Source organism: Argentina anserina, chromosome 6 (genome assembly GCF_933775445.1).
Source record: "Argentina anserina chromosome 6, drPotAnse1.1, whole genome shotgun sequence".
Taxonomy (NCBI): domain Eukaryota; kingdom Viridiplantae; phylum Streptophyta; class Magnoliopsida; order Rosales; family Rosaceae; genus Argentina; species Argentina anserina.
Window position 1 is genome coordinate 11381283 of NC_065877.1, and position 25481 is coordinate 11406763.

At 40.1% G+C, this 25481-nt stretch overlaps 3 protein-coding genes and 1 pseudogene across 4 annotated transcripts; 2 read left to right on the forward strand and 2 right to left on the reverse strand.

Annotated features, from left to right (window-relative positions):
• The first annotated feature begins 1777 nt into the window (after positions 1-1777).
• On the forward strand, positions 1778-3403 carry LOC126799697 (uncharacterized protein At3g28850). Its single transcript, XM_050526944.1, has one exon. The coding sequence runs from the start codon at positions 1940-1942 to the stop codon at positions 3095-3097; it is 1158 nt and encodes a 385-aa protein (XP_050382901.1). The 5' UTR covers positions 1778-1939; the 3' UTR covers positions 3098-3403.
• Positions 3404-4101: 698 nt separating this feature from the next.
• LOC126796871 (F-box/kelch-repeat protein At1g57790-like) lies at positions 4102-12974 on the forward strand. Its single transcript, XM_050523588.1, is given in 4 exon segments — positions 4102-4418; positions 6579-6739; positions 11954-12354; positions 12356-12974. Coding segments are annotated over 4 exon segments (1437 nt in total). The 3' UTR covers positions 12914-12974.
• Positions 12975-14015: 1041 nt separating this feature from the next.
• On the reverse strand, positions 14016-16296 carry LOC126796872 (sucrose transport protein SUC9-like; annotated as a pseudogene).
• A 2343-nt stretch (positions 16297-18639) lies between these two features.
• LOC126797866 (heterogeneous nuclear ribonucleoprotein Q) lies at positions 18640-23368 on the reverse strand. 2 transcript variants are annotated; one of them, XM_050524608.1, is made up of 9 exons: positions 23281-23368; positions 21883-22351; positions 21686-21802; positions 21364-21504; positions 21037-21210; positions 20344-20551; positions 20079-20257; positions 19378-19463; positions 18640-18994 (listed from the first exon to the last, which is right to left on the reverse strand). In XM_050524608.1, the coding sequence occupies exons 2-9, from the start codon at positions 22315-22317 to the stop codon at positions 18868-18870; spliced, it is 1467 nt and encodes a 488-aa protein (XP_050380565.1). In that variant the 5' UTR covers positions 22318-22351; positions 23281-23368; the 3' UTR covers positions 18640-18867. The 2 variants fall into 2 exon arrangements, with proteins under 2 accessions (XP_050380565.1, XP_050380564.1); XM_050524607.1 differs by having other exon boundaries at positions 21883-22585.
• Positions 23369-25481: the final 2113 nt, after the last annotated feature.

The window sequence follows — 25481 nt, forward strand, 5'->3', positions numbered from 1 at the left end:
CTGCTCAGGCCCTCAGGGTTCTATATTGTGCATTTGAAAAACACAGATGGATATACAATTAGAAAGTTGAGAAAAACTTGCCAACTTCATGGTTTTTTCTATTCTTTTATGAAAAAAAAAAACAAAGTACTACATGTTATACTAATCGATTGTGAATTTGTGATACGTTGGCCGACATGCTTGAGGTCAAAGGTGAAGTTAATTAACTAGGATAGTCGAGCTCGTTTACGTTTAGTACTTCAATACTAATTTCAAAAACGTTTAGCTTCAAACACGGGGTAGGGACTAGGGGACTCATCATGTACGTACACACTAGATTTAAATTGAGATTTTTTCCATCCGAGTACGTATTAAGTAGTCGGGGGTAACATATAAAGTGTATTCTGAATATATAAGACATGCATGCATGATAACTTGACTCGTATTGGTACGTAGAGTTTAACAACAGCAAGGTACATACTGTTAACCCTAAGAATTAGAGAACAAGAGATCGAATATCAAACATGATGTTTCTCGATCAGGCACATACGTCAAAAGTACGTAGTGGCACACTACACTTTAAGAACATTCGTTATACAGTACGTCGCATCAAGTATACCACAAGTATCATAAAGGTTTCTAGATGATCCATCATGCATTCATATATTGCGGATGTGTTTCACATCAAAATGGTTATGCTATTCGTAAAAGGAGAAAACGACTCTTGAGGAAAATTAAACATCATGCAATGCTGGGACCTTTGGAAAACCTAAGACTCGTGTGATATAAGATCAGTTCTTTAGTTAATCCCTTTTTTCCCCTTTGTTTTTGTTTGCATATCTTTCTATCCACTCCTGATTATGTTTATACCAACTACTCCAGGTGCAATGTCGTTCCCAACATCATCATAAATTCATAATCCATTGCAATGTCAAGCAACTTAAAAGATTTCAAATCAATTAAGAATTTAAGATACGTACGAAACTCGGCCAGTAATTGTGTGCATGCATTATAAATATGTAATTTAACATTCAAACTAAGAATCATGATATGTTATTGCAAATTCAACATTACAACAAGGCACTAACAAAAGAAAAAGACGCATATAATGATATAGTTGTGTCGAATGTTGCTGGATATAGGCTAGCTATATATTGATCTTGCAAGACATATAAGCGTGAGTGCATGACAAGAAGTGTATAACTGTATAAGGTATCATCTTCATCCAACTCAAATGATCTGTGGATTTCTAGATTTCATCACGCTACCATATATGCTAGCAAATTTGTGAGACTCATCAATTAGACATGATGATTCACCGGAATAAGATCGGGTTGAATTACTTGTATACGTCCTTGGATGGAGTCTCGTCCAGCATATATGAAGCCATTGGGTCTTGAATTGCTGTGTCTACTTCTCTATACATGCCTGTAAGTACATGGTAACACTAATTTGAATCCTAGAGAATTAAATTGAATCAATCCTAGCTAGTTGACCATACAACGTCTAGTGATTATTAATCATATATATGCACTCGATCTTATTATACATGTTCTGTAATGATATGGTGCAACCTTTCTTATGTAGAGCAAGATAATAGTTTTGGGTTCAAATAAAAGAGCAAGATAATGGATTCTTACGTGTGTCTCTTGACTCTCTTCTCTCTCTATTATAGAAAATAAGCAACGAGCAAAACACAAGGAAAATGGGGCCAAATTAAAAATTAAAAAATTAAAAAAAAGTAACGGGCACAAAAACCTAATAAACAAAAATCGGAATCAATCCCCTGGATCAGGATTCGAATTTTTCAGACCGTTGAAGCCCGTTGGAAAAACCAGAGAAGATAACCGTTGGAGAGACACAGAGAAAAAGTAGTAACCTCCCCACTCATTCTCCTTCCTTACTCCTTGGAATCCAATCACCGAAACCAAACAATCCACATACAACATCGGAGACTCAAATGGGCTGTGTTTCTTCCAAACTGTTCAAGAATGATCTCAGAGAAGAAGTGATTATCACCCACGGCGCCGGCCAGTGCCTCAACCATGTGGTCTCCCTCACTTCCAGCACTTATGGCCTTCTCAGTCTGGATAAAGACCCAGTTGTTGTTTCCGAGAATTTGAACTTCAAGAAATTGTCTCCGAAAAAGGAAGATCCGGAGGTTATCAATGCGTGGGAACTGATGGAGGGGCTGGAGGAGGCGGTGCCGGTGAAGAAGAGTAGTCCTAAGTCAAGGTCTGTTCTTCGGGGGTTCGCGGATTTTGATGCGAGGAGTCCGTTGAAGTTGCTGAACCAGTTTGGGTCGCCGATGAAGGGGAGAAGAGTTGGGGGGAAGGAGAATAAGGTGGGGAGAGGGTATAGTCCCAAAGGTGGGGTGAAGTCGAATATTGGGGCGGAGGATTCTTGCAAGAAGGCGCTGAATCTGAGTCCGGTGGTGAAAGGGTCTCCGATTTCTGCGAAAAGGAGGAGTTTTGGGAGTGATTCATGCAGGAGGAAGAGTTTTAGTCCCCTGTTTGATCCGGAGCTGGTTGCTGAATATGAGAAGGAACTGTCTGAAGAGGAAGAGCAGATCAAGAGGATTGTCCTGCCTTCGCCTAAGACACGAAAGATGAGGTATTCGAACCGAGATTCGGAGTCTATGCTGAAGTTGTTTGAGAAGAAATGCCCTCCTGCTGGCGAAAATGCGATTGTGATTTACACGACTACATTGAGGGGGATTAGGAAGACTTATGAGGATTGCAACAATGTGAGGTCAATTGTGGAGTCGCACCTTGTTCGTGTGCTCGAAAGGGATATATCGATGGATTCGGGGTTTAAGGAGGAGATAAGGGGGCTAATGGGGAGCAAAGATGTTAGAGTGCCGCTTGTGTTTGTAAAGGGGAGGTTGATTGGTGGAGCTGATGAGATTGTGAAGTTGGAAGAGGAAGGGAAGCTTGGGGTTTTGTTCGATGGGATTCCGAAAGCGCTTGTTGGGTGCCAAGGTTGTGCTGGAATGAGGTTTGTGATGTGCGTGGAGTGCAATGGAAGCTGCAAGGTTTTGGATGAGGGGCAGAAGAAGATGGTCAAATGCGATGAGTGCAATGAGAATGGTTTGATTCATTGCCCACTCTGTTGCTAAATATGTGTAATGAAATGGACAGATTGAGTAGTGCTTGCTTGAGCTTTTTTAGGATGTTTCGGGTAATCTTTGGTTTCTGAAGGCAGAACAAGGATTTTGAACTAAGAATCAGCATTTCAGCAGGGTGTTTCAGTTTAGGAAATTAATGTAGGTTGGTTCTAAAGTTGATTTTAGGGCCTCTTCTGCAGTATGCCTGGCAACTTAGAATTGGTTTCTTTAATTCGGTAAGACTGATTTGTGTTCTATACATGACAATGTGGTTGATGACAATTGTATCTTTATTTATGCTTCTTTATAAATTTTATTTATTTTTGATTAACAACATGGATGCGGTTCTTTTTGGGTGATGTATCTCATTCTGTTAGTTCTTATGGGCATTCTGTTAGAAAGTCGGCAATTGATTCCAGTTGCCCCCATTTCACCGGATTTATTGGACCAATCTAGTAGCTAATAATTGATTCCAGCTGCCTCTAATTCACCGGAATCATTGCAAATCGATCGTCCAGAGTACCTGGCTCTCTACCTTCACAAGAAAGATGACTTAGAGAACTCAAATTCTGGTATCCTTGTGATGTAGAACAGTAGAAGTCTTTCTATCCTCCACAGCCGGTTGTTACAAGTATGGGGGTCTTCGTGGATTAGTCTAAAAAATGAGAATGTTTCTCATGGTTTATCTTGGAACTTCATAGAAAATTATGCTCGAAGAAGAAATTGAAAGCGTGTAGCCCTCCTTGGTTTGCAATTTTCTTCCTCTTGAAAAATTAGATCATTCCCATTTGCCATCCTTTGGGATTTTACGATGCTTTTAACTTGTCCATAGGCTGGTGTGAACGTAACATTCCTGCCCTTTTCCCGCTTATGTGAAGACTATTTTGAACCACGCTATTCATGTTTCACTGACCCGTGTTTTTAGTTTTTACTGTCTTGAATTAATCTTTTACCTCAGTTTACTGTCTCTGCAAAACCCTAAAGAAATATAAGAATGCCCAATAAGAACCTGCCACATGTATTTTCATGATTCAAAATTCCGAAAACTATACTGCGACATTTTGGAGAGCATTGCTCCCCTATTTTACCCTGAGGGATCAAATTACACGTGCAGTAATGGGAAGTGGTTAAATAGCTTCCCACAGTTCGCAGCTCTTCTCATCTCTCCTGTCTCCCCTATCTGCCTGTGGGGGAAGCTGCAACTGGGTGTTCATCATGACTGGGAGTGGGAGGAGGAGGAAGCTCAATTTGTAAGATTTGATTTTTTCTACTTCACATTTGCGATTCGCATGTCATCAATTTGGTTCTGTTTCTTTTCAGCTGTGATTTATTGGTTGGTCTGGAGATGATTGTATATAATGTTAATTTTGATCAGTCGTAGGTTTTAGAAAGTATTTTGAAACTACACTTGTCGGGAAAAATGTTTAATTGTTGAAAATGAAACTGAACTAAGGGTTTTAGAGAATTTGAAGCAATTTAGGTTGTTAAAATCAAGACTAATCATTAGGACTGGTTACATGGGTTCTGTGAGATAGGGGGTTATATTGTTGCTTAGTATACTGTGATGGATAATTTGGTGCAATATGAGCTATGATGCACTAGTATGGGTACGGAACACGGGTACAGGTACGACATGATACGGGGATACGCTTTTTTTAGTATGTAGCGTTTTAGATACGTTTTGTAAAATATGGTTTAATATATAAATATATATATATATATATATATATATTCTAGAATTTGATTTAAAATTTTCTAAAACTATTTTTTAGTCTTGGGTTGCCCAAAACCAATTGGGAGAAGCCCAAATCTTCTCTCTTTTTGACCCGAGCCCAAGTTTTCAACCTAAAATCCATTTATTTAATGTCAAGATGGCCACGTCATCACTTCCTCTTCTTCTCTTCTACACAAGAGAGAGAGAGAGAGAGAGAGAGAGAGAGAGAGAGAGAGAGAGAGAGAGAGAGAGAGAGAGAGAGAGAGAGAGAGAGAGAGAGAGAGAGAGAGAGTCTCACTTTTCTCTCCCACCGAACCACCATCAATGTCTTCAGCACTCCCTAGCACCGCCGCCAAGACAAGTCTGACTCATGAAATCCTATGAAGCATGGATACGGGAAAAATTGGGTATGTCCGTGCTCAACACAAGAGAATAGACTATTAAATGACTAATTACTCTTTCAAATCACCCAAGTAGGCAAATGAGCCTTAATACATCCAAAAGCTATGCATAAAACAAGTTGTTGAAAGGTCACAGTGCCCAACTAGCCCTCTAAGATTGTCTTTTTAGATGACTTGGATCAATTGCAATGACTACTTGGCTATGATAGGATTGGTAGCTATATTTTTCAATTATAGCATAATTATGGGTCTGAATTGGCAACCGGACAGAACAACATTGTGATAACCACAACTTCACAAAACAATAAAAACAAGACCAAATTGTGAAAGCATTAATTGAAACAATTAGTCAGATCAAGTAAAAATAGGGGATTATGATCAAGCACTCATATAATGCTAATGGATTACAAAGAGACATCATGAAGGCTACTATGAGGCTCTGCCGATTTAGAAGATAAGGACAGCTCATCTACTAGAGCTCATCTACTAGACTACCCTTCTACCCTTTACATTATATATATATGTAGCCAACTTATTACCCTCAAGCTTCTCCATCATAAAATTGACACCTGCTCCTGATTAGACGATCTCAAACTACCCTGCATCTTATAAGACGATCTCAACCTCTTTACTTCATTTTCCCACCACCACCTCTATCTCAATCTTTTCTTTCCAACCATACCAGCAAACCATACACTTGTTCGTGTTTTCTCCAAATTGGTGAGTGAAGCAGAGCGGAGCTTCCATGCCTCCCACGATCTTCTCAGGCCATTACTGGTAAGATTAATTTCTATTTCTTCCTTTCATTTCGATTCTACCCTCAGTTCCATTAATTGATGCTTAACTCGAGTTTCCTTTCACCACCGCCGTGTCACCGTTGATGTTCTCCTTCCTCCTCGGCATCATTTTGGAGTTCCAGTAAACTCAATTCATCCTTTAAGGTGAGCCCAGTTCTACTCTTACATCTCCAATTTAAAATTTCCTTTTATTAGCTTTGTGAAGAGTCTGAAACGTATCTAAATCGTGTCCGGACCGTATTCACTGAGTTGACTTTACACTACATAGTTATGATACGTTTTTTTCGGTCATGGATACGTGTATATGGCGTATCCAGACCGTACCCGTATCTGACACGGGTACGATACAGACTTACCCAATTTTTCCCATATCCATGCTTCATAGAATATGAGGCTAATTAAGATCTTTTGGGCACCTTAGAACATAACTTGAATTTGCAATAAAAGGCATTTGAATATGAAGTTGATGATGGTTCTCTAATATTATAATATAATGTATATTTTGCAACTCATTCTCTGATGAATTGACCGATCCTGAGTTTTATGTGTTAATTATTAGCACTAACAGTTTTATGCTATAGGTTAACTGAAACAGCGTCAACTAGTACAAGAAGAGCTAGAAACATGACTAACGAAAAGTTCGAGCTTCAAACTTGGTCAGAGCTTCCTAAAGATCTTTTGGAAGTCATGGTGTCTCGTTTATCTCTACATGACAATATTCGAACATCTGGTGTATGCAAATGTGTTAGCGTGATTCAAGGAGCCAATTAAAACTTGATTCAAGGAGAGCCAATTAATGAGTAATTTGTGTGAATTGTACTTTTGTTAGCCTATTTATAGAACATTTCAGTGTAAGAATAAATCAAGTAATATACAACAAGCATCGGTCTATTCTTCTTGGCATTATAGCCATTGCTTTCATCCCCTGTTTTTTCTGGGTTTGTATTTTGCAGCAGTGACCTCATCGAAGGATCACCTCTTCACCATGGTCTTCTCCACACAGCAAACCCACACCCGGCCCCGGTAGCTACCTCGTCTCCACACAGCAAACCCGCCTGCCACCTCCCTCTTGGCTAGGTCGACTGCCTCTGTCACACCGGCGCACTCCCGAATGACGCACTCCTCCGCCGCTGCTCCCATTCGACTGCTGCTGCAATTCGACGGACGAGAACATGCATGCTCCTGATCCGATTTGCCACCATGTAGTCTCCTCCGGTCTCCCAGTCATAGCCTCTGCCGACAGGGAGCTGACTCAGAGGCGTGTAGTTCGATCTCCTAGCGGGCATTTCCATTGGGATTGGAGCTTCGAGAATCGGCGGAGGCATCAGCCCGACCCGGTTTCGTGTCCTTTTTTTTGTTCATCAGTGCACATTTACCAACGGTGCAAGTGCACCGATAGTACAAGTGCATCGACCGTACGAGTGAACCGCCAGTGCAAGTGCACCATAGACAGTTCAAGTGCACCCGAGGCAGGTTCCTTTCAGTTTTGTTTTTGTTTCCGCTGCATAACTACTAATTTGTTGATTATTTTACAATGGGTTTTGGAAATGACGAAGAAAGTTCTCAGATTACTGACATTCAGAAGTTTGAAGTATCTGTCAAGAATTCTGAAAGTAGTTCATTCGGGGGAGCCAAACTCAATGGGACTAATTTCAGTAAATGGAAGAGAATTATGACAGCTCATCTTTGAGGAATGAACAAGATGGGGCATGTAACCGGAATAACTAAGGCTCCTAGTATAGATGATATTGTTGCCTACACTAAGTGGGACGACGATGATGGTCTTGTGGAAAGCTATGAATGAAGAGATAGTTGATCTGGTGGAGACATGTGACACTGCGTAGTAATGACTCTGATTTCATACATGTTCATGAATTAATGTGCACAGCTTTGGCGATGCAACAAGATGGGCAACCGGTGGCGCAATAATTCACTAAACTAAAAAATATTTGGGCTGATATTGATGTGAAACATCCTTGCATGATCAAAAATAAGGAGGATATTGTTTGGTACCAACAAGAGAAGGAGCTTGAGTGAGTTAACCATTTCCTGAAAGGTCTTGATGCAAAGCATAACAGTGCGAAAGGAGAATTACTCCGAAAGGCCGAACCCCCTAGCCTAATCACAGCTTTCACATATATCTGTAAGGATGAGTCCCAGTAGGAGAGTCTTCATTAGGCACGAGTTGAAGTTTCGAGTCTTACTGTTCATGCTAGATCTCGAGCACCCCTTCAAGAGGTAACTTCAGCTCCACTTAATCAGCAAGGACCACCACCAGGCTTCGGGAATCAGCCCCGCCCTCCTTGCTCTTATTGTCATGATACTAACCATGCTCGTACGACTTGTTGGAAGTTGTATCCACACCTTAGGCTTAAGAGGCCTAATTATCGTCCCAAGGCAAAAGCAGCTATTTAATTCGTCCAGGAACGAGATATCTATGGTGTGGTTGTACATGATCATCATACAGCAGGAGGAGCAACACCTACCATATCCATAGTTGGTCGTGGTAAAATTAGTATGGCTTTAAATATTTTTAACTTTGTTGGTTTTGATACATGGATTATTGATTCTGGTGCGTCTGATTATATGACTTTTGACAAATCTTATTTTACCATATTGTCCCCTCTACTAGTACTCTATGTTACTAATGCTAATGGTGAGGCTTTCCCCGTATTAGGGAAAGGGTCAGTTCGTATTACTCCCACAATAGAGTTTCACAATGTGCTATATGTACCTGCTTTATCTCATCATTTGATATATGTCACACAATTGAACAATGACGCAAAGTGTTCTGTGACATTTTTTCCTATGTATGTGATCTTTCAGGATCTTCTCACCGGAGAGTTAATTTGTCGGGAATATCTAAGGGGCAGATTGTTTCATTTGGATCCGACATATGCGGGGGAGAAACCAGGGACACAGTCCCGGACCGCTTTAATCTCCACTTCTGACAAGCTAAATGAAGTTTGGTTATGGCATCGTCGCTTAGGACATCCATCTTTTAGTGTTATGAAAAAATGAATGCCTACTTTATTTATTAGTGTGGATGCGTCTTTTTTACGTAGTGAGACATGTGTTTTAGGTAAGAGTCATCGATCTACTTTTTCCCCTAATACTTCTAATAAAAGTATTATTCATTTTGAATTAATTAATTCTAATGTTTGGGGACCCTCCAAACAGTCGACTGTGTCAAGAATGCGGTATTATGTGTCATTTATTGATGATTGCACACGTTTTTCATGGATTATTCCCCTTAAAACTAAAGATGAGGTTTTTTCGGCTTTTCAAGCTTTCTATACCACTGTCAAAGCACAATATAATGCCACAATTAGAGTTATTCGTTCTAATAATGGGGGGAGTGGGAATATGTGAATCGTGTCATTCAGGAGTTCTTTAACACACACGGAATTGTTCATCAAACAACGTGTCCTTACACACTTGAGCAGAATGGAGTTTCTAAATGGAAAAATCGTCATTTACTTGACATGGCTCAGTGTATTCTTTTTAGTGCCCATATGCATAAATACCTTTGGGGTGATGCTGTCATAACTTCCGCCCACCTCATTAATCGTCTTCCATCTCGTGTCCTTTAGGAAAAAGTTTCATATGAGGTGCTTGTATCTCATGTCTCATTACCCTCTTTTCGGTTCTATTGCTTTTGTCCATCTTCCACAACATCAGAGGTCTAAGTTAGATGCCTGGGCAGTTAAATGTGTGTTTTTTGGGTATGGTGGACATCAGATGGGGTACCAGTGCTATCATCCACCTATCAAGAAGTACTATGTCACTCTGGATGTTACTTTTTTTGAGGACATGAACTATTTTACCTCTTCTGATACTGCTCTTCCGGGGGAGAATTCATATTTTGAAGAGCTATATCATGGAGAGGGGGAGACAAGTGAGCCAGTCGATATGGTGACCGGTTCAGTTGAGATTACCAATGTGTCCGCTACACAGGCACCACTAGATGATTCTGATGTAGTCACTCCTGAGATTCAGGTACTCGAAGATGACACACAACTGCCCCTCATGTCTCCCGTACTATTGTTTATACACCTGACCAATGCTCTCCTGGTACAGAAGATCACTCAACTAAGGTTAGTCATTCTATTGGGGCTAATACTAGTGAAGTTAATAGTAGACAATATGTCTTGCCAAATAGGTCTACTCGGGGTCAACCAACAAAAAAATATGAACCTACCCCTCAGGCTAAAGCTAAGTATCATGTGGCAAACTTTATGTCTAACAAAATATTGTCTAAGTCATATGAATCAATTGTGAATCAAATATCTATTGTATCGTATCTAACAAAGTGCAGGATGCATTGGGAGATCCAAAATGGAGGAAAGCAATGGAGGAAGAAATGGAAGTATTACCAAAGAACAATACTTGGGAGCTTGTATCTCCACCACATGGCAAGAAGGTTGTGGGATGTCGTTGGGTGTTTACAGTGAAACATAATCCAGATGGGTCAGTGAGCCGGTATAAAGCACACCTAGTAGCAAATGGGTTCACCCAGCCATATGGAATACACTATGATGAAACATTTGCACCTGTTGCAAAGATAAATATTATTCGGGTATTGCTTTATTTTGCTGTTAGCTTAAACTGGCCACTTAGATAGTTTGATGTTAAGAATGCATTCCTTCATGGAAAACTTACAGAGGAAATATACATGGATCTTCCGCCTAGATATGTGGCCGCTTCTCCAAGTATGGTCTTAAACAGTCACCTCGTGCTTGGTTTGGAAGATTTTCACAATTCATAAGGAAAATTGGCTACAGACCAAGTAATTCAGACCACACATTATTTCTTAGACACCAACATGGGAAGGTAACAGCCCTAATTATATATGTTGATGATATGGTAGTTACTGAGAATGATACTTATGAGGTGGATAGATTATAGAAATAGCTAGCCACAGAGTTTGAGATGAAAGATCTAGGTACACTCAAGTACTTCTTGGGCATTGAAGTAGCCCGGAGAAGTGATGGTATATATCTGTGTCAGAGGAAGTACATCATTGATCTACTAACAGAGACATGTATGTTGGATTGCACTCCCATTGATACTCCTATTGAGCAGAACCATCGGTTAGCAGAGTATTCAGATCAAGTGCCTACTGAAAAAACTCGTTATCAGAGGCTAGTTGGACGCCTGATTTATTTATCACATACCAAACCAGATGTTGCGTATGCAGTAAGTGTAGTGAGTCAGTTCATGCATAATCCCAGTGTGGACCACATGGATGCTGTTGTAAGGATTTTGAGGTACTTGAAGTCAACTCCAGGGAGAGGAGTAATGTTTTCTAATCACAATAATATCCTTGAGGTTTATGGCTTCATAGATGCAGATTGGGCTTGAAATATTACAGATAAGAAATTCACATCAGGGTACTTTGCCTTTCTTGGGGATAATCTTGTTACGTGGAATAATAAGAAACAAAAGATGATAGCTCGATCTAGTGCTGAAGCAGAGTATGAAGGTATGACTCAGGGAGTGTGCGAATTGTTATGGCTTAGAAATTTGCTACAAGATTTGGGTATTAAACCTAAGTGTGCTATGCAGCTATACTGTGACAACAAGACAACTATTGATATTTCACATAATCATGTGCAACATAATCGTACAAAACATGTGGAGGTTGATTGTTACTTTATAAAGGAGAAGCTAGACGCCAAAATCATTAGCTTTCATTTTGTTCATACAGAAGAGCAACTTGCCGATATACTCACAAAATGAGTTTTTAAGAAAACATTTTATGACTCACTTAGCAAGTTTGGCATGGTTGATGTGTATGCGCCAACTTGAGGAGGAGTGTTAGCGTGATTCGAAGAGCCAATTAAGGGTTGATTCAAAGAGAGCTAATTAAGGGGTAATTTGTGTAAATTGTATTTTTATTAGCCTATTTATAAAACATTTTAGTGTAAAAATAAATCAAGTAATATACAACAAGCATCGGTCTATTCTTCTAAAAGATGGCATTTAGCTGCCAATGCTATGCGGGTAGTCAACAGACCACCATTACTCATGTTCTGCTCAAGAGATGGTGAAAAATTCAAATTCTATGATCCATCACAGCGTAGAATCCAGCCTGTGAAGTTTCCTCAGCTGGTGTACTCTAAAGTATGCTGCAGTAAAGATGGTTGGTTGTTGCTATACAACCCCACATATATCCGTGCGTTCTTTTTCAATCCTTTTACTCAGGACGAGGTCAAGTTACCAACATATGATTTGGATCATCAGATTGTTGCATTCTCTGCTCCCCCAACTTTTACAAGCTGTATTGTTTTTACCATAAAGCATGTCAGTTCCACATCTGTTAATATTTCAACTTGTCGTCCTGGGGCAAAAGAGGATGACTACTGTTCAATATCAAAACCGTTTGCCCTTTGTGAGTAGCATTTGGAACAAGCTTGTTTTCTGCAATGACCTCTTTTATTGTCAAAGCCTCACAGGTTGGGTGGGCGTATTCAACCCACATGAACGAACTTGGACTGTCCTTTCAGTTCCTCCTCCCAAATGCCCTGACAGATTTCTCGCTAAGAATTGGTGGAAAGGTAACTTTTTGTCTGAGAAGCATGGAAGTATATTAGTTATATATACATGCTCTACTGAAAATCCAATTGCGTTCAAGTTGGACGAGAAAAATATGGTCTGGGAACAGCTAGGAAACCTAGATGGTGCAACTGTTTTTGCTAGTTTCCTTACAACTCTTACAAACGTCAACCTACCTGCAATAAAGAGAAACAGTATCTACTTCTCTAAAATTCGTTTTTATGGAAGGCACTGCATATCATACTCACTCGAAGATGGAAGATGTCATCCTCGCAATGAGTACCATGACTGGGGAGAGCTAGAGCCTTACGAGACCATCTGGATTGAACCACCAGAAAGCTTTGCAGGACTGAACTGATGAAGACATCAAGCTTCAATGAATGAAACTTCTCGTGCTTCAACGAGTGAAGACTTCACAAGCTATATAAGTAATGAAGGTCAATATGCTAGTTTTACTGGATGCTGTTTCTTAGATGGTTTAAGCAAAGTGTTGTTTCAGTTGTTTGTTGTACTCGTTTGTGAACTTATTTTTTACTTCTGTTTCTTGTGTACTAGTTATATCAGAGTTTCATATCCTTCTTATTCTTGGAGTCGCAAATAAGGCATTATTCTCATACCGCTATAGGCTAACGTATATTAACTGATAATAGAAATCAAATTAGGATGCAGACCTGTTCAATAGAGTCCGAGCATGTATATGTACACCTATTGAACATATGATTGAATTCTTGATGACTCAGAATAAATTTCTCTTGATAAAAACATGTACACTTTGCTGAAAATCGCAAAAATAAGTAAGTTACAACAACAAAGAGCTAGGTGTTGGAGAGGAGAGATCTTACATCTAAGAAGTGATAAATAAAATAAAGCTTATAAGTGAGTGGATAATACCTAATTGTACCGAGGCCTTTTGTGATTAAAACCCAACACATGTGAGGTGGCTAAGTTGGGACAATATCGGTACAGCTGGTCAACGGGTCACGTTTGTCGCTGTTTAACATGGTATCAGAGCGTGTCTCTCTCAAATCGCGCCTCCAATCTATTGTGGGCCCGAGTTGTGTGTCACTTTGTCATGGGCCCAAAATGGGTGCCATTATCATGCCATCGGAGAGTTTCCGATTGGATGATCACCAAGTGTCGTTGGTTACTGGACATTGGTTTATTTCGTCCCAGTATGTGAGATGTTAATCTGTCACGTGCAGACCTAAAAATTAGGTTGTACGTGAGGGGGCGTGTTGAAGAAGAGAGATCACACATCTAAGAAGTGACAAATAAAATTAAGGTTATAGTGAGTGGATAATACCCAATTGTACCGGACTTTTGTGATTAAAACCCAACACCTGTGAGGTGGCTAAGTTGGGATAATATCGGTACAGTTGGTCCACGGGTCATGCTTGTCGCTGTTTTAACACTAAGGAGTACATTCAAATTCCTAATACAAACTAATTGAGACTATTTCATCACACAATAGCTAAAACATTTTCAGATGGACTATCATCAGCTGGAGGAGACGGTAGAAGAGTCAAGGCCAGTGCTCCACTTATAACAGCAACAAACACTCCCAAAACAAATGTCGGTAAGTTTCCACCTCCGAAAGCAGCATCCAACGGTCCGCTCACTAGAGATTCAAATATTTGTGGTACGGCAATTGCAATATTCAAGACTCCCAACGATAGCCTTTGTCCTCCGCCGGAGTTGCTGCAAAATATGGAGGCCAATGTAAAGGGGACGTTGTAAGTCACAGCTTGAGGTATCCCCATCGCACCAAATATAAGCAATGCACCAGCCTTGATACCTCCAGGGGTGGCAGTAGCTTATCAATGGAGGCATGTCGATGCTTCTCAACCATCTTAGTAAACCAATACAGTCATGAGTAGAAAAATTCCTAGCAGAAAGTTTACGACTCCCCAAATTCGGTTAGCCCAATCCATGCGAACAAAGTAGACAATCCCAAGAGACATAACTCCCAACACGACAGAGTTTAGCATGAGCCCTAGTGAATCAGCCCTAACTCCCATGCCATATAGATGTCCTTTCCCGACGACGCCTCCGTACTCTTCTTTTCCCATCCAATCTGTGTTGAATAGTAAGAAGCCGAATCATGCAACCCAGTTTAAGCAAGTGACCAAAAGCAAGATCCACATCGGCTTCTTCAGTTGTTTACAAGCACCCGTAATTTCTTTCAAGAACAAGACTTCTCCCTCTCCGTATTCTTTCTCTTCAGTACATTGATCATCCTTTGTGTCCTTGCGTACGTACACCATAGCCAAGCAAAGCAATGGCTATGAAGAAACAACATTTGAGATTCGCACAGTAAATATCATATACATGCCTTTAGTGACAGTGAAAGGGAACATCAATCTTGTGGAGACTTCTCAACGATCCAGCGACATAGCCAAGCAGTGCCGTCCCATGACCAAATGAGACGTAAGACAAAAATTAAAAGAGACCTTATATTAAAAAATAAAAAAATAAAAAACACTTTTAGTTTCACATTTCTTTCATAGCAAAATGTATTACATGTTACATGGATAATGAATGAACTAGACTACGCAATAGCATTAACAAAATATAAAAAAACTAGCTTGATACAAAAGACATGTTAAAACAATTCCATGTTCAGTTGAATGTCACTTTCCTTGTCTTTTAAGATGTAAAAAAGTTGATTAAATTATCGTATTTGAATGTCAAACAAACTTTCTTTCAATAAACAATGGCCAATCTATTCAACTATTTTGTGACATGGTTGATCGTAAGTACTTTTTATAAGAAGAGGTTAGAGATATTACCATTTGGATTGAGAGTTTAGAGCAACATTCCATTCCCAAATTGGTGAAAAATTAAGGAAACTTTTAGGGCGTTTTCTTTCTAATCCCAAATTGAGAAACGTCAGATTCTGACTTAACCTCATGGGTGTGCTACTGCTTTGCAGACTTCTCTCGTCTATCTCAATTTTTGTAATATATATATATATATATATATAGTCTTCTAAAATATGGGGCCTAAGTCTTAGGCCTTACCTGCCTTGGTCTTAGGACGACCCTGTAGCCAATCACGCATCCAACATGCATGAAAAATGAGTACCAGGCATTGGCTGTGCTCATCTTCTTCGGGTCAGAACCAGAAATGTCTACTAAAAGAGCTCGACAGGGAACTTGTAACATGTTGTTGGCCACGTCCAACATCCAGAACCCAATCACAAACACAACGACGACTCGTGGCTTCATATGTTCAAACAAGGAATCGCAGCAAGCGATGCCTATATCGGCGGCAAACCCAATAAGGAAGATAATGATGGCAACAAGCGCAACGCCCGTGGCTATGAATGGTCGACGGAGACAGAAACAAGATTTGCAATAGTCACTATAGTAACCGATGATGGGTTGCACCACTAAACTGGAAATAGGCCCGCACAGCCAAACGATGGATACCCATTTGTGTGGAACGTACCCCCAGTTGCTGCACGTAGGGTGTAAGCAAGGACAACTGCAACGTCCACCCGAATTGCACTCCGGCAGCAATGGACGCCACCGATATCACCTTCATCTTACCGTTGGTGAACGACTCTTGATCCTCCATCGATCTACGACGGCAAAAACCTAGATACGTCGATCTCTAATGGTCGGCGACACGCAGCGGTGCTGGTGGTGGTGGAGTGTAGATTTCTCCTGGTGTGCGGTGCGCCGACGCATATCGAGTTGAAATGGAACCGTCGTTAAAGCTCCATAACCAGATTGACATCCCTGCTCCTCTACTAGTACTTCAGATTTGCTCCCGCCGACGCAGATCCAAAGCTTAGGTCGTCATCGCCGTGCGCCTCCGTCCACCGCCTCATCACCCAGCTTGGCGTTGAAGTTTCCAAGGTGTTGAACAAGAGCTTCGTCCATTGAACAAGAGTTGTTTCTAATGTAGCAGTCATCGAAAAAAAGCGCTAGATCGGAGGAGATGTATGATATGGGTGCTTATAGCAATTTTGGGTGCCTAGTCAATTTTTTTTCTTTTCGTTTTTTCGGTTCTTCAGGAACTCATCGCTAGAAAAGATGTTGAACGAGTTTACAGCTGCTGGTATCATAATAACTATCACATTGTCTGTCACATTAGCTATCACACTACCTGTTACAGCAAAAAGTTAGTGTGACATGTAATGTGATAGATAGTGTGACAGGTAATGTGTTAGGTAATGTGGCTGGGGGTGTGACACCACATTTGATATTCGTAGTTTGCATATTTTCGTTGTCGGAAAAGATGTTGAACGAGTTTACAGCTGCTGCTATCACAGTAGTTATCACATTAGCTATCACTCTACCTGTCACAGCAGAAAGTTAGTGTGACATGTAGTGTGATAGATAGTGTGACAGGTAGTGTGATATGTAATGTGGTTGGGGTGTGATATCACATTTGATATTCGTAGTTTGCATATTTTCGTCGTCGGAAAAGATGTTGAACGAGTTTACTACTGCTACTATCACAGTAGTTATCACATTGTTTGTCACACTTCTTGTCACAACAGAACGTTAGTTTGACATGTAGTGTGATAGGTAGTGTGACTGGGGTGTGACATCACATTAATATTGATATTTGGATCATATGAGTTAAATTGGGAAGTTTAAGATCACATAACAAACAAAGGTTAGTTATTTACTAGTCATTCTTCTTCGTCTTCTTCTTATTATTATTATCACAACATAAACACATAAAACAGTGTGATAGTGGATGTGACAACGAGTGTGATAGCGGGTGTCATAGGTAGTATGACAGCGGGTGTGATAGGTAATGTAAAAGCAAGTGTGACAATGGGTGTGATAGTAAGTGTGACAACATGTGTGATATTGTGACAGCAGGTGTGACAGTGGATGTGACAACGGGTGTGATAGGTAGTTTGACAGCAGGTGTGACATCGGGTGTCATAGATAATGTGACAGTAAGTGTGACAGTGTGTGTGACATCGGGTGTGATATGTAGTTTAACAGCAGGTGTGACAGTGGATGTGACAACGGGTGTTATAGGTAGTGTGACAACAACAATTAGTGTGATAGGCAATGTAACAACGGGTATGACAGCAGGTGTGATAGGTAGTGTGACAGCATGTATGACATGCCAAGAGAAAATGTCTAAATATGCGAAATTATAAATTCAAAGGAGATTGATATGAGTATGCTCAAAATGAAGAGAATAACTAGAATTAGGGAACATTGAGCTCGAATTTCACCGAAATTGCTTAGAGCACCGTCATTGACAGCGGTAACTCCTTGCGTGGGTTGCTACGCCTTGTACGGTGGTCAGTTCAGAGTGGGTATGGTATCAAATGAAAGAGTGGAGAGAGATATTTCCAACAGTACCAATCACTCTCAAATCCATCATTAGACGACAAAGTTATGGTCGAAATTAGATGAATATGGAAAAAGAAAAAGAAGATGAAGAAGAAATGGTAAAATTGTCCGGAAAATATTTAAAAAGTGATTATTTTTTAATTTGGTTCCAAACTTGTTGACTATTTTCTAATTTTTAATCAATTGAGATGACTGTTTGTATAATTGAGAAATAAGTTGTGAGCTTTTTATAATTTATGATGAGAAATTGTACTTTTTTTTTCTAATTTGCCCTCATTTTAATTACCATAAAAAAAAACATAACCACAAGTTGAATACATTCGCATAGTGAACTAGTTTTCACACTGTTCCCACTATCTAAAGCTGAAATTGGAGAACATATTCAGCGGCATTTCAACACCGCCAATGCCAAATGCCAATAAAATCTGCAACGAAATATAAGTGATGAACAAATAAAACGATTGAAAAATTAAAAGCGAAAGAGAATACTGTTGCCATCCTGAAATGTTGGGGAAGGCTTCTTCACTAATATAGTGAGCCAGGAGTGTCAAAGCAACACTCGCTCACACCATTATTTTGGGTATGTTCTGTTCAATTCTATCTAATTATAAATATGGACTGTAGGTAATAGCTTACACAAACAGTTAGTAATCAACATCTTGAGATTTGTTTCTGTCTGATAGTGCCCTGCCAAAAAAAAATTGCCTTTTCTCCAATCACCCCACCCAAAAAAAAAAAAACAAGACAAACAATGTCATAAGACAGCACAAACCAGCATCAATGCATAAGATTAAGCTTAAATTTGTTTAGGCAAACTACAATGTCGATCAGTTCCTAAGAATTCTTTCTTTTACAGAACTGTCTACAGCTGAACTACACAGCTCCACATGTCTATATAGCACCCAGGCCTGAATTAAATATTGATTAGTCCAGACGCTGTTCCTTCTCTGTCGACCCAGCAACACAAGGAAAGAAATTGAATTCAATATGGATTGTAGCGACTACGGCCACGGTTGCTGTCATTGCTGCGCCTTCCACCTGAGCTGCCACCACTTCTTCCACCTCGGGATTGCGGTGGAGGGGCATGTGGTTGTACTCCAGGCTGTTGGCTGGAGAAAAAGATGCAGGTCAACTTCAGTTTCAGAATAATAATTATAAACTATCAAGGAGAACTTTTTTCATTTCAAAGCAAGGGGACAGAGATAGAGATGAACAAACAATATATGACTTCAACATGGAAGGAAACTAAAAGAAATGAAAGGACCAGTAGCTTTTCAAAGGGGTATACAAGGCTGTTTGACGAGCAATAAATAATGGAAAAACAAAGAACCACTTCTTCCATCCTGGAACATTATAATGCCTGATAACATGTCCAGTTCAATGATATGAAAACAGTTTCTTCCATCAGGAAACATTATAAAACTTCGGGACATGTCCACTCACAAGATACCCCAAATATGCATATCAGAGTTTGCAAATATATAATACTTACAGGACATATCCAATTCTTCCATCAGGCAAAAGCATAGGCATCATCGCCATACCAGCAGGAGTAGGTCCCCTCCCATAAATCAGTGGCTGCAAGCAAATGGAATCCATATATCAGTAAAAGTTCGCTACAAGTACTAGTAGAGTTAAATGACCATTTTGTTATTTAATCTGTCAAGTTTACCATATTTGTGTCGTTGAATCTTTTCTAGGTGTAATTAAATTACATTATATAGTATATTAAAATGCAACTCCATCAGGCAAAAGCACTATCAAATGCTATTTCAGCAGAATAACAGCGTTAATGAATGAAAAATAGGATTTCATTTTATAAGACGGGTTCCATAGGATTTCAGCTTGGTAGCTGGCACATATGCAGTAACTGAGCCTGAAAAATAACATTCGTTCATAAGACGATATAAACGACATTAGTCCCCGCGGCCATGGACAACTCCTCAGAATGGTATTATAATTTCATTAGAGATGGATTACGGGCTCTAAACTACTAACTAAAACATCCGAAAACTAGACAACATATGCCAACTACTATGATTGGGTGACGTTGGATTTGTAGGTCCTGCATGAACATAAGAGAGAACCCTGTTTGTAACAAGATGGGGAATGGACTGGTTAGGTTAACAAACTGTCTTATTAGACCTAATATTTATATTCCATGAAATGAGAAAACTACAGCTTATATCTTACTTGTGCAAATCCTGCACCACCACCATATCCACCCAAGCCACCATATGGACCACCCCCTACCATGCCATAACCAATATGTGGTGGAAATGTTGGAAGTGGAGCTGACTTCTGATGATTTGATGCACCAGAAGATTTCTGATCTGCTTGTGGTTTTGCCAAAGAACACTCCAAAACTTGACCTGTCATAGAGACAAAATTAAATCTGGAGAATATACAAAAAGCGAAGTGATTATTTAGGATAATGAAGAGCTACAAGTGCACTTACCACCAATTTCATATTTTTCAGTGTTCTGCAATGCCTTCATGGCACTGGACCTGTCTGTGAAGTGCACAAAACCATATCTGCTTTTCTCCTGCCCTGCTTTTGCAGGTGGGACAACGACCTTTGTGATCTTTCCATGATGGTCAAAAAGCTTTTTTAGATCATCCTGAGTAATGTCTTTTGGTAGATTTTTGACATACACTGCCTTAACCTGTATCAACCCAAAATTGACTGATTAACTTAACATCTCTCAGACATCAACACCTCTCACACACAAGAGACTGGAAAACAAAATTGACAGGCCTAATAATGCTGCACGTATACAGCATTGGGTTAAAGTGGTGGATTCATGTAATGAAGTACTCAAACCCAAATTTATTTCAAATTTCAAACAGTGAACGAGCAACAGTATTCCATGACCAAGTAATGCTCATTTACAGCTATCATTTCGCAAATCTTTTCTTATTTATAAAATAGGCCGCCACCAACAGTTCAACACCGGGCACCTGTGTGATAAAACGTAAAGCAGAAATGCATCTCACAAAACAAAGTACCAAATGGGATGGATACCAAGGAAAACTGATGAATATTTTTTTTCTAAAAAAAATATGGCAGAAGGGGCTAGGGATATTTTTGTATCCCTAACACAATAACTTAAGAAAGAAAAGTGAAAAAGTCTCAACATAACTCGCTAACCTGTGAGGAAGAAGAGGATTCTGCATTCTTGGGATCCGCCCAACTCACAGTTGGAGCATTAGTATCAAGCTTGAACTTTGAGGTTGACATCTTTTGTCTAGAGTAGTCTGCACATGCATGATTATAATACTCGATAAAAGCAAATCCTCGGTTCCGACTGGAGTTCTGTGGTTCCTGTATCAAGAAGACACAGCCAACAACTAGATTAGCAGAATGAAAAAATCAAACTGCAAATGAAATACTCTGGACTTGCAAATGGTATCAAATAGAGGTTATAACAGGTAATATGGTTACTAACATGTAAGCCCAATAATATATGACCCATACCTTCAGCAGTTCCACAGAGATAACTCCAGGCCCTATATCAGTTACAGCCTTTTTCATATTTTCCTCCCCCCAATGCCTGGGAACATTTCCAATGAATAGCCTATGCTTGGCTTGCGATGTAGAGCACTTGATCTTTTTTCCCTGGAAAAACCGACAGAAAAGTTACTACAAGGATGAGCTTTACAGAAAACTAGGTAATACAGATTCGACCAATAAATCTGAAAGTCAATGCTTAAACAAAAGTGGATGCATACCAACCAACCAGAACTCACAACTCATACAATAGAAACTATTGAGGGAAGATAACTGAAGCTGAGCTTACCTTTAATTGAGAGTTATTCAGTTCCTCTATTGCCTTAGAAGCTAGGTCCTTGTTTCTGAAAGTTACAAAAGCATAACCTTTGGCCTCACCAGAATCTTTTCCCTTCATTATTCTAACCTGTTGACAGAAAATTTTAGATATTGAACAGGCTATAAAAGATGCAGACAGGAAGCCTTACAGTCAACAAAGGAAGTTACCCCAGTCACTTCTCCAATAGATTCACAAAAGGCCCTTAAATCCTCTTCAGACGCATCATGAGGAATACCACCAAGATACACCTCTGAACCATGCTGAGGGAGTGCAAGAAGCTCAGCATGTATCTTTTTATCCTCTTCCTCCTCTGCCTCTGCAGGTTTCATCTCTTCATCACCATCTGTGCTATTTTTCCCATTGGATTCAACACCACCTCCCTTGTTCTCTTCCTCTTCCTCCTCTTCTGGATCTTCCTCTTCCTCTTCTTCTTCTTCTTCTTCTTCTTCTTCCACTTCCTCCTCTTCCTCTACTTCCTCATACTCAATCTCTTCTTCTACTATTTCCTCCTGATCATTGTCCCCATCAAAGTCCACCCGCTCTTCAGATTCTACAGGCCTTTCAGTTGCATCTCCGGCAGCATTTTCCTTTGTTTTAGGCATCTTATATATCTAGAAAAACAAGCTTGCAGGGCAACTGTGAAGAAACCACAGTAGCCAGAAGCATTGAAAGAAGAAAGAATACAGATAGGGAAAGGTGGAAAAAACATGAGAGGCCAAACGAGGTTGTAGAGTAAGAACTTCAAATGAATCTGTGCCATGAGGTAAGATGGATTCAAGGACTTTGCAAAGTCAATGGTTTTCAAATAAAAGGGGTCACCATTTCTTTAAAAGTAAATCGTAACAGAGAGACAGGCAAGAGTCTAGATTTCTGCATGTTTCATCAAGAGGGTGATCAGCAGGCGAAATAAACATGACACAATTGTGAGTTTCTCGAATATCTAGATACCGAAACAGTACATGGACGGTGTAACCGTTTAACTATCTATCTGGGAGAATTTCATTCACAAAGAAAAAACAAAACAAAAGGGGAAAAAAGAACACAGATAAGAACCCAAACAACATATAGTCGAAACCATAGAAACAAATAATTGCATAACACAGCTGAATCAGTGAACCAATTTCAATCCCAAGAGACTTAACATGTATAAGAAACCAGCAGCATTAAAATGGTTATAACTCTATACCTCTCTGAAATGGTTACTTGATAAAAGGGTAGCATCAAATTCACCCAAATAAACCAACTAGACCCTCAAGCCCTCCAATTTAAGAACTAAAACCTTAAAATCTCCATGTCATAGACCCAATAGGGCTCAAAGTTTTATAATTTACATAACCCAGTACCCATTAAACATCCTCTTCCTTAAATTTTCAGTATTGATTATTGTTTGTTCAGTTCAATATGTGAATCAGAACGTTGCGATGGGACAGAGACTGTACCCATAAAGATTACTTTTGTAGTGTGAAATCCAAATTGAGACAATTGGCGAGGGAAAGAATGGAATTAGAAGGAAGCAAAGTGTTAAAGGGTTGAGAGAGAGAGAGAGAGAGAGAGAGAGTAAGTACCTAAGTGGGTAGTGAGGAGAATTGGTCGGAAACTCGGAAGCCCTAAATCGCGGAGTCTGTGAATTAGGAAAAGGAATCGCTTTCTGAGAGCATTCGAGTGTCGTCGTCTTGCCTTGACTTATATACCTTTCCTGATCCCGGGTCCTTTATCCAGGCCCATTCAATAGATTATTTGTTTTTTCTTTTCTCCTGAAAAATACTATAAATAAATACAACCAAACTCGTAATATAGGAGACAACTCCACTCGATCCAAATGAAACGCTGTAGGGAATTAAGCAAGGCATACAATTAAAAGAATGCAGTTAAATCAACCTAGTGAGCTGGTGCCCAACAAAATTAGCTCCAAGAAGTAGATATGCTTCACTGAATTTGTTTTTTTGGTCGAAAAGCATTTCATTAGAGGCAAAAAGCCCAGAGCAGTACAAAGAAGCAAGAAAGACAAACCGACTGAAAGTAAAAATAAAGGAACAAAATCCCAGCACCCAAAAGCTGAGTCAGAGAGGAAAATGAAGCTCAAGGGGGGCCAGGGAGGCCATCAGCTCTCAGAATTCCAGAAAGCGAAGTTGGGGGACACGAGTCCCAATCTAAAGAGCACAACTCCGACATTGCCATCTTCGCAGCAGCGTCTGCTAGATGGTTTGCATCCCGCGGAACCCAGTTCCACTCGATTTGATCAAAGAGATGGAGAAGAGATTGAACTTTCCTCACCATAGGTTGAATCTTCCAATTTGCATATTGAACTTCTTCTGACATAGCAAGCATCACGTCACTGCATCCCCTTCCACAATAACCTTCTTCAAACTTAAACTTGCAGCCAGATTAACCCCATTCACTACAGCCTCAGCCTCTGCCTCCAATGCAGAATTAAAACTCCCCAAAGAACATCTCCCTGCAATTGAGGCACCAAGGTAATTTCTCACGCACACTCCTATTCCTGAATGGGAAGAAGTAGCTTTCCAAGCTGCATCCACGTTGATTTTCACCATATTGGGAGGGGGAGGGAGCCATCTTATGACCCTAGCAGAATCCGAACCATGGAGCACATCATCAATTCTTCCGGCCTTTTCGGAATAAGCCTCAAACCAGTTTTGGAAGTTCTTTTTTATAACCTTCACTGTTGCTTGGGGATTAGGAGAGACCCCTTTTGAAACCGCCCTGCATCTTTCTTTCCAAATCTCCCAAAGGTGAATGCAAACATAGTGAAGAAACTCCTCTTGACCATTTGAAATAATATCCTCCTTCTTATGAATTGCCAATTTGCCATTAGCCAGCAATCAAGGGTGGAGATGTCCTCTCTTGCAATGGAATATCCCAGCGGGCTACCGTCCAAGGACATAACAGCAAGCAATGCTCAGTTGACTCCACACCTTCTCCACATAAAGTACACATTGGATTATAGATAATTTTCCTCTTGAACACACACCAATTGGTAGCTAATGCATTAGACATTGCTCTCCACATGAAATTTGACACTTTAGGGGTGAAAGAAGGTTGCCAGATCAACTTCCACACATTTCGGTCGGTGATGTGGGAGGAAGATGCCTTCAGAGGTAAGTTTGAGTCAGAGAAAGTTTTCCTGTAGCCACTCTTAACAGAATAAGAGCCATTTTTGTTGCTTGGCCATATTAGTCTATCGTTGTCCTCATCCCCACCGATCGGCAAAGCCTTGATAATCTTGATATCATTAGGATCCAAAAAAGGCTCAATGTGGTCAATCTTCCAATTCTTGTCCTCAGTGATAACCTCTGAGACTAATAAAGAAGTGAATCTATTACTGGTGATTATTGGTTTGATACCTCCATTGCCATTCGGAACCCACCTATCCGACCAAACGTCCACTGATTTGCCATTCCCTATTTGCCACTGGGAGTTTTGTTCAATCGTATCTCTACCAGCAAGTAAACTGTTCCATATCCAAGAGGGTCTGGATCCTTTCTTCGCTCTCAAAAAATCAGACCAGTGGAAGTATCTAGCCTTCAGTACCTTAGCCCATAAAGCATTTGGATTTTGGATCAGCCGCCAGCACTGCCTTGCTAGAAGGGCTTTGTTGCAAGTTTGAAGGTGCTTGAAACCCAGACCACCATCAAGCTTGCTTAGGCACAAAGTACTCCATCTCTTCCAGTGGATTTTCTCCTTCGATTCATTGAATCCCCACCAAAAATTGGAGATGTCCGAGTTGATTGCTTTGCATAGAATACCT